Genomic DNA, 13,434 nt, shown 5'->3' with positions numbered 1-13,434 from the left:
CACTTATGGCGCATTTCCACTGCATGGTACGGTACGGTACGGCTCGCTTCGGCTCGCTTTAAATGGTACCACCTCTGTTGAGGTTCCAAGCGTACCGTACCGATACTAAATGTGACGTGAAAACACTGCAGATCACTGATTGGTCAGACAGAATCGTCACATCAGCGTCATTGTATTTGCGACACGAGACACTAAACCCGCTAGATGTAAATAGCCAGCACCTGTTTTTAGAGTATTTACTTGACAAAAGAGGTAAAAAAAAAAATCAAACAAGAAATGGCTGAATCGTGGTCAGTGGACGAGGTGCAGACGTTCCTCTCGTTGGTTGCCGAGGAGTGGATCCAGCGAGAGCTGGATGGGGCAATACGGAATGAAAAAGTGTTCCAAGAAGTAGCACAGCTCTTAGCCGCACACGGCTACCACCGGACCTACAAACTTAAAAATTAAAAAAAAACTAAAAAGTGACTACCGAGCCAGTAGAGGCGGCAACTATTAACGATCAGTCCCACCCACTTTGAAGCGGTACTAACTGCAGTGGAAAAGCAACCGAGCTAAAGCGAACCGAACCGTGCCGTACCGAGTCGAGTCGTACCACGCAGTGGAAAAGTGAAGCGAGCCGAACCGTTCCGAGCTGAACCGAGCCGTACCATGCAGTGGAAAAGCACCAATAGACACATGTCTGTGCATGGTAGCTGGTGCTTTCTACATGTGCAGTTCCCCCCCACACATTGTAATGCTTTGCACTGGCAATGCACAAGCTCCAAGACACTTTTTGGTGCTGGTGGAAATGTCATCCAATGAACTGCATAGAATTCCCCCTCGATCCTCCATCCATGCTGCATTGGGGGAGGTATGTCTGGCAGGCTTTGCAAACTTCTCCTGTAGAACAGAGGAATAGAAAATATTTTGGTATATATTCCAGTATGAATAGGATGAATTGTCAGGTAGACAAATATGACAAAGAATGTGTTTATCAAAGGTGGTTACTTTTAATCTAGTAATCTCACTGTTTAGATTTGTAAGAATACCATGTAATGTCTTTGTTTCAAATAAAACATTCCTTTAAAAAAATTACTTTTGTGTTCAATTCATTGTCAACCTTACACTATTCACTGTAATCTTATATTGAATATGCTTTTTGCCCTTGTTAAATCTCCAGCTTTTCAATAAAATTTTTAAGATAAAGTGTTCAAAAATATACATGAATAAAAAATCACTTTGTGTAGTTAAGATTCACTGGTAGTGTGAGGTTTATTTAACATACTTTCTTAAACTATCTACAATACACACATACATAGCCAAAGTTACACGATCAATACACAATTATTTTAATAGAAAATTTGCAGAATTTATGGATTTGATACATACCTTCAGTATCTTTGGCTGCCATTTCTCTCCTCCTAAATGCTCTTGCAATGTGATCTTTATTGGTGAAGAGCGTGTAGCATTCCCTATGAAAGCCCTCCAGGTTTCTGTTAAATTGAATGTTGCAATGGCTTTTTCAGCTATTAAACTCTCAGCAGTGTTGAGGTTAACCCATTTCTGGGCACACTGAACAAATGATGCCCAACTTGTTTGAGAAAATAAGGTTATTGGGCTTTTTGCCCTAGAAGCAACATGTATACAGCACTTCATATTGTCGCACACCGGCTGTCAATCGCGTCCCGCTTTGTTGTTATGCGGTCTATGTAAATTTCTATGTATGTCACGGGTGATCAATAACCGTAGAGATCTTCTGACGGTAAGTGCACAATGTATAGTATAGCTCGTGTAGACAAAAAGTATATAAAGACTATTTAAATCGCAGGATTTCGTTATAAAGAGAGCAAAGTTACTGTATCAAATATGTTGGTTGTCAGGGAGACGTGACAGGTTGTCAAGGAGACGGGTGATTTGTTTACGTTTTCTGGCGCTACGATTTAGTAGTTCTACAAATTTGCCCGTTTAAAAATGTAAGAGTTTAAATCGATATCTTCATAAAATGTGCACATATCAACGTTGGAAACAATGATTACACTACTTATAAGAATTTTTACATGCCATCTGTAAACAAATCACTTAGTTCCTTGGCAGGGATCTGTGAAATTCACAATTTCGGGGTCCGGCCCACGGCCTATTACATGTAACATTCATCACGTAATCACATTACCTTTTGATGTAGCAAATTACATTCTAATAACACAAGTACATTTATGTACAGCCCAAAAAAGCTGAAATACTGCAGGCTATAGTTAGTTAGTGATGAATTATGTCTAATTTAGTGGACAGATGATTAATCAGAATCAATACTTGGTCAATTTAAACAGTGATGACTCCTTAGATGTTACTTTTTTTCTTTTTTGACCTGCAAGAATCTCCTAGGATGGTAATGGATGGCAGTGTATAGGATGGGTTGATCCACTGTAGTGGTTAATGTGCAACTATGCCATAAAAACCCTTGCATTCGCAAGAAAATGGCTTTTTGAATAGCTGTGTACAGTTACTATAGTGACCTCTATGTGTGAAAGGGTTAATGTGGCGAGATATTTTTTAGGCATTACGGCGCATTAAATAATTCCATCATTATCATCCTCACAATAAGATCTGTTGCTCAGCAACGCGACCTTAAATAGGTGGGCGTGGCTTTCTGTCCAAAAGCCTGCGCCGATTGGCCGAATCTATGGGTGTGTCGGTAGGTGTGCGCTGTCGCGAGCTCGACTGGTGTCAGAGTGGTTTGACAGCAGTGGTTGCGGTGAATTTTAAATAGGACGTTTAAGGAGTACTACATCCTCAATCGCACCACCGAGTTGAGATTTGGCAGTGTCACAGAGCCCGTGTGTTTTATTCCTGCCTGCATGGCGGCCTGGGATTGGGAGGTAGACGCGCAGCTCTTGTAAACAAAGCGCTTGTGAGTCAATATCACTATAAAGTGCCTTTGGTGTCCTCATCAGAATCATTCAGTCATCATGAACATAATGCAAAATAATGAAATTCTGAGGTATTATTATAAGTGGCCAAACATTTACACACATACAAGTACAATGATAAGTCTCTTGAAATGTGTTTTTCTGATTTTATACCATTTTCTTTGATTGGATATATGTGATTTTGTAATGTCCCACATGCTGCTCAGCTAACTTCAGTGAGTGTAAAAAGTGGTTAAATGACATAAAATTAAAACACTTTTTGAATGTACTTATTGTCCTCAACAAGTTATTTAATAAAACAAGTCATTTTGATTATTTCTATTTTATTTTCATAATAATATTAAGCATTTTGCATGTGTCCCTGAAATTGGCGTCCACCCTGTCATTATGGGGTTAACGCCCCTTTAAGAAACCAACTGATGTTCTCAGTGACCCCCCTCCCCCATTTGGTCTTTCTTCAGTGGAGGTTAAAACATCTGCTGCACACACAATAAGTATCTACACTTATATTTCCTAATTTTCATCATATTGTGTTTGTAGTTGCGTGTTGTCAAGCTTAACATGTCCACCCTGTCATTGTGAAATATTAATTAATATAAAAACTTTTCAGAAATTCAAAATATATATTTTAAGCAGTGCACAGTCAGCTTCAACAGTGAATGACTTTGCTAACTGCATGTACACCATGTGCTAATTAAATGCTAACTTTAGCCAAAAATGTCCACCCTGTCATTGTCCACCCTGTCACCAAGCCTGTGTCCACCCTGTCACCAATACATATTTAGGCAGTAATTTCATTATTATCAAAAAACTTTTACCATTAACTAAAATGTTTTGCTGGGAAAGGGACACATTATCTTTCTGTAGATCTACATTTTATAATCCCTAAGCAATGAAAATGTATTTATTCTACTTTGAATTTGTCCATGACAGGGTGGACCTATGTTATGGTTTGCCCGTATATTGTCAGCTTGCAGTTAATTTATAAAAAAGTGATGGAGCTTGACCAATATGCATTTCTAACAGCCTAAGGTCTCCTTAATACAACACATATTAAGTTAAATGGAAAATCTCAGATTTTTATTTAGGAAATTGTGAGGTCTCAAAGGCACTTTATGGTGATTTTGACCCACGTGTAACATCATGATCATGTTTTATCCGGTTTTATGGCCGTAATTACGCTTTTAGCTGGAGCTAAGTAAACACTCACATCAGAACACATGTCTGCTATTTTCACAGCGAGGCTCTTATCACATAGTCTGTAGAAGACAACGCGTTTGCTACAGTTTATCAAGATTTTAAGTCTTGTTGGAGCCGAAGCGAAACTTTACAGCTTCTGTTGGTCTTTAAAGCTTGCTGATTCAGCCATCGGGTTAGTTGGGTTGTTGGTTGGTTGGTTGGTTGGTTAGTTAGCTAGTTGTTGTTGTTGTTATAGTGCTATTATTTTAAGTATCGTGCAGCATATTTTTTCCGCGGTGTAAATACACTAACGTTACACACATAATGTAGGCTAATATGTTTACTAACATAGGCTAATCATGCATACTCGTCTATCATTTATAATTTCATTAAAAAATAATACTGTTATAGTTAAATTTAATTAAAAAATGTATTATGTTGTTGTTAAGAATCCATTCGAATTCGGGACAGTATAATAAATGGAAGTCCACTGTATCTATGAATTCGAAATTGTAATGTGATTATGAATGAACAGAAAATGAATCGCTTTGTTGTCCAAAAAAGTAGTTTCCAAAAAAGTAGTTTCCAAGTTACATCAGTTACTTTGGTTACTTTATTTGAAGGTGTCTTTGTTACAGTGTAATTAAACATTTAAGTACGGAGTATATATTAAGAAACTACATGTACTTGGATTATGTTTGGTTTGGTTTATGGTTAGTTGCATGTAATTATGCATATTTTATAGTAATTGTCATAGAAACTACATGTAATGTCATGTGTAACAAGGACACTGTAAAATAAGTGTTACCGTGACATTTTCACCTTTTTTTAACCCTCTTGGAACATTAAGACACTTTAGAGAAAACATTTAATATATTTTCCAATCAAATTTTATGTTTCTTTAAAAAAAATATTGCTTTTATTTTCAATTAACATGTAAAATATAACTTGTAAGGTCAGTTCCACTGCATGCCAACTTGTTAATTTTAGATAAAAAGTTGAGATTGAGAGATACTATTATATTATTATACTATTATAGTTTTATTAATCTTATTGCATATTTCCTTCATGAATACATTTTTTATTTAAAGTTTTAGCCATTTTGTTCTATTTTTGTTAGTTTTTTTTTAATGTTTATAGTTTTTTTAAGTTTTAAAGTTCAAGTTACACTACATGAAAATGAGAAATGAAGTAAAAAAATATATATTTAATTTTTTATTTCAGTTCATATTTATTTTATTTCAAGTAACAAAAATGTACTGGAACCCTGCTGTGCAGTTGCAGGGTCCCCCTTTTCGACATACCTTACATAAATGATCTTAAAGGGTTAATGAATGAATAATCATGTAATGTCCTTACTGTAATATTTTCAGTTTGTGTACTCTGGCATCCCCTAAAGTGAGTTTAGCAGATTTTGTACCCCACACATCTGCGACTACAGGGTCACAAGGACTTGTCCATTCGGTTCTGTTATGTAACTTGCTAAAGGGTCACACATATCTTAACACCCGTGTCATCTTGTCTTTGTGTGGGCGTTAAGAGTCTCATTCTTAAAGAGGAATATCAGAATATAAAGAATATAATTTAATCATTTATACACTGACTTGATAAGTCTTATCAAGTCAGTTTATGAATGATTAAATTCTAGTTTTTTATAATTCACATTATTTCACATGCAAATTTATTTGATCTTATAATTCTGAAATGATATGTATATACACTTACACAAGCACCGATACCCTTTTATGCAACTTGTACATTTATTCCATTAAAATTATTTAGTTGTTTTATAGCCTTTTATCTCTCTGGTCAAGTTTCTCTCACACTTCTGGCTTTGTCAACACTTTTGATTATCATATTTCATTATATAAGATTAGATAATAATGCAGGTTTGTGGGGAGATTATTGTATTCAGTTTGTTGTAACACAGACACACATTTGGCCATGACTATATTGACAGGTTGAAGTATAGAGACACATCTGGCCTGCATAAATGCACCTGCTTCTAAGCTCCATGTGTGCATTTCATAGTCTGTGTGAATCCGTGTGCCTTCACGTAATGCTGAGCTGTCTCTCTGTAGGCTGAATGTACTAAACAGACAGGACGTCTCTTGGGTGTGTGGAACGAAGTCATTCCTCCCTCTATTGTTGAAATCCCAGCTGTCTTGTTTATAAATGCATCCATCCAGACATTAAGGTTCTCTTATCTGATGCGTTCAGTTGACTTCGGCGTCCGTTTGTTAGTGTAACGCCAGGCAAACTCCTGACCGGAGAGAAGCAGGCATGCAGGGTGTGTGTGTGTGTGTGTGTGTGGATTCGGACTTTGGCCCTGAAAGGGGTGCATGTATTTATTGGCAGCTGGTAGAGCAGAACTGTGAATCGTGATCTGGTAAGCACTGATTTCATTCTGCTTTGCTCTGAGCTAGGGGATGATTTGATCATTGGTAAAGACTTCTAGCATTGCTCACTGCCTGTGTGAAAAGCGAAATTGGTATGTTCTCGTTTCTGAGCAAGGATCTGTTTTGTCATGCTTTTTCCTAAATATGTGTTGCTTTGTTGTAGCTACTTGAGTCAATGACAAATGATTTTAAAGATGTAGTAAAACACGTTGCATGTTCTTGTTATTCAAGTTTAAAAAAACTTTATACTATTTTTGAAGAGCACATGTGAGTGTAGGCTACACATCTTGATCATTATTTATTTTTTTAAAGGGTATATGTTATGAAGATAAATGTTTTTTTATTATTATTATTATTATTAGTCCATAAATATTAATATAATATTTTTGGAGTCGTACATTCATACAAGCATTTTACAACCTGAACTAAATTGAACTTGTAATAAGGTTTTAAATCTCTTAAAATGTCAGATTAAAATAAAATCTGACATTTTAAGAGACTTATTGACCTTGACACATAATCGTGATATATTTATTTATTTTCTGCATGTTTCTGCATGCATCACATGACTTTGATTTGGTGATCGAACTTTAATTATTAAAATATTTTTTCTAGGAATAAATATGAATTAATTAATTAATAACCAAATAATAAATAAATAATGTCAAACCAGGGTTTTTTCAAGAATTTCAATATTTTAATGAAGATTTTTCTTCATGACAATTATTATACTTTATGTAACATAAAAAGTCAGTTCATGGTTGAATCAGTTCCATTTTAATGTATTTTTGAGGATTGAATTTGACTTGTCATGTCTTTGACCCTTTAACATCACTTTTGATCATGTCATATATTCTTTTTGGAAAATATCCTTTATTTACCAAGACTGAGCAAACTGACCTGTCTTTATTTTTGCCAAATAGTCTTGACCCACGTCCAAACTGTTCAGTTGCACATGCAGTTGAAAAGAAAAGCTAGGAATACGTGCGCTTCATCGTGTCCACAATCAATATTTCTTTCAAAAACAAACTCACAACTGGTCTGTGGTCGCAGATCAATCTTTATACTTCAGATCTGCTGTCTCTATGGGGCATGTGGAGATTCTGCTTCATCACGGTTTGTTGGCTGATGTAGTGGACATTTCTACACAGACACTGTTTGCTTTACGTGTGCGAGTCCAAGGCTGATTCTGTGTACAGTATGTGAAAATAATGATGGGGGGAACACTTGATCAATATGCCCTGTCTGCAAGTTTTTGTGGATACTAGGCTAAAGTACGTTGACATTCGTTGTCTTCTTGTGGATCTAGAATACCCCTAGGAACTGCTGTGTTGTTGTTCCTACACGGTCAAGGCAGACAGCCGGTAAAGATCAAGCAGGAAGGAGGGGGTAAATCAGCCGGTATTGGTTTCCAAGTCTTGTCAGCTGTGACCCTCCACAACAGGCCTCCTCCTCCTCAGCACGTAGGCTATGATGTGCCTGTGTGTCCTTCTCCAGACAGAATGAGAAACACACACCTTGCACTGCAAACATCACTTTATTAAGTGGTTTCGCAGACTTGTTTTACTAAGGATTTTCAGATATTTTGACTGGAAAATAAGATACTGATTCATTTTTTAATATTTGTACAACTGTCCCGTGATTCAGAGTTGTTAAACATGACTTGTTCCATTAGACTCATTGAGGATTCATCTTGTGCATTCATACGTGTCGTCTTGTTTGTGTTGTGGACAGCGAGTTGTTGAATCCATTGAGATGTTTGTGTAGGATATATTGTGGTTTAAAAGCATGATATGGGGTTTGTTTTTGCTGGTTAATGGCTCAGCTGGTCTCCATGGGCACATTTCCATTAGCTCCTTGGCTCCCGTGTGTTGTCATGAGGTTCAAGTCATGTGCATGTGTGCCCATGTGAGTGTCTGGGTTTACACTGAATAAATATAGTAGCTTATGCTTATTGCTCGGTTTCACACACACCCGAATACGCAAATAATAACGTACACAAATGCAGTCTCACTCAAATGCATGCTACGTGCTTAATCTCGTTTACCATGAAATTACTGCTAGATTTTGTCTTGTTTCTAATGAAAAATTAATAAAAAAGTAATGGATATTAGACTCTGAAAATATATCTTAAACGTTTTTTTTAATGTAATTATTGCAGGGTTTTTGTGGGTCTTAAAAAGTCTTAATTCACCCTGACACAAATGAAGGCCTTAACGAGGTCTTAAATCAGAGCCGAAAGTCTTAAGTTCATGGCATTAAATATCCATGCTCTGCAAAAAATGATTTTCTTCTTCAGTATTTCTGTCTTGTTTTCCAGTACAAAAATATCTAAACATTCTTAAATCAAGATACATTCACTGGAGAACAAAATGTAAAAATTGTGTGACTAAAACAACTTAAAACAAGAATAAATACCTGTCAGTGAGTTATGAAACCTTCCCTTTGAATTGAGTTGATTTTTCTGACCCCACTGACAGATATTTGTTCTGGTTTTAATCAGAAACTTCCTTCATTTTGATCAGTTTCACAGAAAACAGAGGTCGAAGGTTTTTTGGTAGAAGGTACAGTACAACTTTTTAGTAAAATGAATTTTTTAAAAAAAGTAATGGATATCTGTTGGAAGTTGTATTTTCAAACTTTTGAAGTGTTGCAACTCATTGCGTTTCTCCCTAGACATCTAGAGAACATTGATGTATTCGTATTCCCTTCAATTTATTCCTTAATTTTCTTTCCTTGGTCATAAAAATATCTTTATTTACCTTCATCAAATCTGTAGAAACCCTGTATGAGGTTTAAGCTTAAAACAAGACAACAACGATTTGCCAGTGTGGTAATAATCTTTATTCAAGATGAAAACATGTCTTAATATTGTATGCAGTTTTGCTTCTCAAGCAAATTGTAAACGTCTATATATTTTTACTGGAAAACAAGACAAAACAAGATGCAGTCTCTTGACTAAAATGCAATAATCCTTCTTTAGCCAGTATGAGAAATACACACTTTAAATGTAAAAAATATAAATTTACTTTAGTTACATATAGTATTACAAGTCTATTTTGTAATTTATTTATTTTTTCTTGTTTTAAGTGATTTAAAATCACTCTCATTCCCTATGCAATTTTTAACCAGTAAATGATTCTTGTTTTAAGGATATTTAAGCATGTTTATATATTTTTACTGGAAAACAGAACAGCATTAGTGTATTAACTAATGTAGTCATTATAGCAGTCTGTATGTTTCTCCAATAGGAGCGCTTGTTACTGCACTCGTCTGTGCATGTTGTGTCAAGGGCAGAATCAGGAATGGTTGTCGCACAGCGGCTGAGAGAACGCTGCGTGCGTTCGTTGACTGAAGAGTCATGCTCAGCTCAGGTTTCGCATAGCCTCAACAGCTGGAGACAAACAGCTGGGTAAGATTTTTGCTGTTCTGCTTCGGGCAGATCTACAGAACGGAGAGATCAGGTATAACTTTAGAAAGCTGGCCGGCTTCCCCTCGCAGACTGAGCTGGAAACTGGGCTTGTCTGCCAAGCACTGATTTATGACAGCGGTAGAAACAGCTTGTCCACCATCAGTAGTCCATGTTAGTGCGCAGTTTTGTCAGCTCTTTAGCACCTGCAGTTTATTTTAGATTGGCTGTGTTTGCCGCTTGAAGGTAAAGTGTGCTGTTACTTCCTCCCAAAAAAAATACTGATCCATTGCAAAAGTGCTCGAATGCCAAGTCTGGCATTGGTTAGCCTTCTCCATGTCACTGCTGTAAGAAATTAAAGGGTTGAGTGGAATGCCATTTGAACCGTTGTCCTCAAGACCCCTCGAGCTGCCTTAAGAATTCCCTCTAGAGCGTCTGAATCCATTTGAGTGGTTAAGTCTTTCGAATAGGATTGCTATCTCCTGCCCGGCAAATGCACTTGAAACGTCTGGCCACAGTGTTTGTGATGTTATCAAGCAAATGAAGTGCATCAAAATAACTGCCCTTCAACCTCTCGAAACGCCTTAGCAACCACATAACAACGCCCTGGAACCCTTTTCTGTCCGGAAGGTCTACTTTTGACCTTGACCCAACCTTGAGATCACCTCAATCGAGGGAGCACTTGGTCTTTGGTGGGTCCCTTTGACAAGTTCACATGGCAGGACGAATGAGATCGCATTCCTGCGATGAAGCAGGCCAAGGCCTTTGAAACGCTCCCCTCGTGTCTGAATAAAACGCTGCGATAACCGAGCCTGGGGTTTCTGTGGCAACCCCTCTTAAACACGTTACTTCTTTAGCATTGCTCTGAAAGGAACTTCTTCTAGTCAGTGTTTCACAGAGACCAGGTTGCAGTTTGCATACCAAGTAGGCTAGATATTGAGTCTCCATTATCACAACCAAACAGTGATGTTTAAAATAACAAAATAACTCCTATTGTTTCTTCTTTTTAATAATTGAACTTTCAATTCTGCTTTGATTTCAGTGAGTTGCTCTGAAATAGCGTAATTTTAATGTTTTACATAAACAAGGGTAGCAGAACCATATTTAATATTGACCGAGGGATAGAATTACATTGCAATGTTGTTTAACGACATAACGATTGTTCGCAACATTCCAACACTTTCATTCAGTAGAATAAACTCCATACAAATGAAAATGGCGTGATCTAGGACTTTTATTCAGTGCGTGCCATTGTAAATACTGTACGTCTATCCCTCACAGCCCCGCATGATATTCAATAGCGTCTGAAATCCCTGGTTGTTGTTTTGTCTTTGCAGACGGATGAATGATTCAAAGCTTGCCGTGGTCCAGCGCCATGGTAGATATGCCGAGCCTGTACAGTCCCTTGTCCCCGCTGGGCGATCCAATCCTGGACAGCCCTCTGTGCGGAGAACTCATTGGTGACATGGAGGTGCTCGAGGACATCTCTCAGTCTCTCAGCGACGACACTTTCAACTTTCACGTGCTGGAATACCAGAGCTGCAACACATCAGTGGACGACTCCACTGTCTTAGGTAGAGCATTTGGACACACGCAATCCGAACAATAATCCTAACCAATCAGGTCTATAAAAAAAGGGTTTCACTTTTGGTCCCTTTCACACATTCTGATGACTTTAAGCAACTTTGCACCTACATGTCTACTAACTCTCAGTAGAGTATTAGAAGAGTATTAGTAGACTGGTAGGTTAGAATAACCACAGAAACATCTAGTTGTAAATTTGGACACGCTTGACAATTTTAAAATAATTTTGATCAAAAGGCTTATTATTTTATTAAAATTGTATATTATATTATTAAAACTGTACATTTTGTAGATAAATACAAATTGTGCCAACTGTATGAATTTATTAATGAAACCAAAAATGAAGGAAAAGTAGCCTATATATCCACACTTTTATTTGCGCTAAATTAGGACATCATCCTTAATGCTTCTGGGTCTGTATAAATCGTGTACATGTGTGTTTGTCTTGTAGATGTCTTAACCCCGGCATCGAGTCCGTCCTCAGAAGTGTTCGCGGCCAGCACCGGTCAGGACGAGAACTCCTCCGGTTCTCTCGCCCTCGAGTGCCGCGTCTGCGCCGACCGGGCCTCAGGTTTCCACTACGGAGTGCACGCCTGCGAAGGGTGTAAGGTAAGCGCGCGCGCAAAGTGTACAGTGGAAAATTCTCACACGAAGGCCAAGAGTCAATATATCGAAGCACCCTCAACTTTTTCCTGCTTGCCATTAGTACAGACACTGTGTTACACTTTCATAACCACAAATCTGTCCGGGACAGAAAACACTTGAGCGAGCACACCAGGGTCAACAGAGAGCACGCGAGTTTTTGGAGTATTTTCATAGCTACTTTTGCTAAAAGACTGAGAGTTCCCCCGAGGCTTTTTCCCCCTTCGTACATGTGAGGTGAAGCGTGTACAGTCAAGAGCTGTTGCTTCATGTGGTGCATGTCAAAATCATCAGAAGGACTTAGTGCGTACCTGCGCACAACACAGCCCAGCTGACTCGAGCCTGGGACACAGCCGTTCTCTTTCCTTTAAAGTTAACTATCACCAGCCCAGTCATTGCCATGTGCTTTTCTCCAGCAAGGGCAGACTTTGACCGTTGGCACCCCTCAGGGTGCAATTAAACTGGAACAATTACAACCGAAGGTTTATTGCTGATGCAGTTTACCACCTTTTCACGTTGCACTTTAAAATATACGTTATATGCGTTTTGTTTTAAGGAATCATGGTAGTTGTAGTTTAAAGCTACTTTAGAAAAAAAATGCTAATTAAAAACATATTTTGTGTGAAACTAGTCATACATAATCAGGATCTCTGTGGACTGACTAAGTTTATTATTCAGTTCACTGGTTTCAAGTTTCATGCGCCTCTGGTTTAACTCATTTTCATGTTAGTTAATTATATAGTTTGAGATTTACACAGTGTCCTAACTAGGAACAATGTGATAAAGTAACAAGCGCTAAAAGCCATTCTTCCGAGTGAATCTGCGACAAGGACAGGACGTTTTGTCCGTCACGTAGTTTGTTTTTCCATGGTGTTGCGCTCTGTAGCCCCTCCCACATTGGAATTTCATTGGTCTAAAACGAGTGTATATTATCAAATTCCTTTTGAGAACTTTGAGGTGCGTAACACCTGGAGAAAGCTCCTCAACAGCTGTCGCTCGGCTGACGGGGGGATGCTTCCATAAGGATTCAATTTAAAATCCGCCATCTTTGCTTGTGGGTGCAAGGTTCTGCAGCAAGGTTGTTTTGAGTGACATGTAAAACCTTGACTCCTGCAACATGCCTTGATATTGTCAAGTGTAGTTGTTCTGAATAAAGCGCACTGCAGGAATAATCCAGGAACCAGCCGTTAATTCAAAAATACTCACACACCTCATCATTGACAACTTAACAAGGACTGAAAGAACACAGAGAACAAATGAGCTAGTTAATTGGACAACAAGTGTAATGAATCAAACAGACACAGACTTGGAAATC

The 13,434-nt window shown here is 37.9% G+C and overlaps 2 protein-coding genes across 11 annotated transcripts in view; both read left to right on the top strand.

Moving 5' to 3' along the window:
* Nucleotides 1-13,434, top strand: part of cdpf1 (cysteine rich DPF motif domain containing 1) — a 53,323-nt gene that overhangs the window by 26,431 nt on the left and 13,458 nt on the right. The gene's annotated exons all lie outside the window — the stretch shown is intronic.
* The window catches only part of pparaa (peroxisome proliferator-activated receptor alpha a), a 58,559-nt gene that overhangs the window by 36,945 nt on the left and 8,180 nt on the right, over nucleotides 1-13,434 (top strand). For 5 of the 10 annotated variants that reach the window (XM_079622275.1, XM_079622271.1, XM_079622268.1 and 2 more), the window contains 2 exons: nucleotides 11,231-11,467; nucleotides 11,929-12,086. In XM_079622275.1, coding sequence (XP_079478401.1) covers nucleotides 11,239-11,467; nucleotides 11,929-12,086 — 387 coding nt within the window. In that variant the 5' untranslated portion in view covers nucleotides 11,231-11,238. The other 5 variants (XM_079622274.1, XM_079622273.1, XM_079622272.1 and 2 more) reach the window with 5 other exon arrangements.

This window comes from Phoxinus phoxinus (genome assembly GCF_949152265.1).
Source record: "Phoxinus phoxinus genome assembly, chromosome: 9".
In the NCBI taxonomy this organism is placed as follows: Eukaryota; Metazoa; Chordata; class Actinopteri; order Cypriniformes; family Leuciscidae; genus Phoxinus; species Phoxinus phoxinus.
The sequence above is the reverse complement of the archived record's forward strand: the minus strand, read 5'-3'. Positions and strand labels throughout refer to the sequence as shown.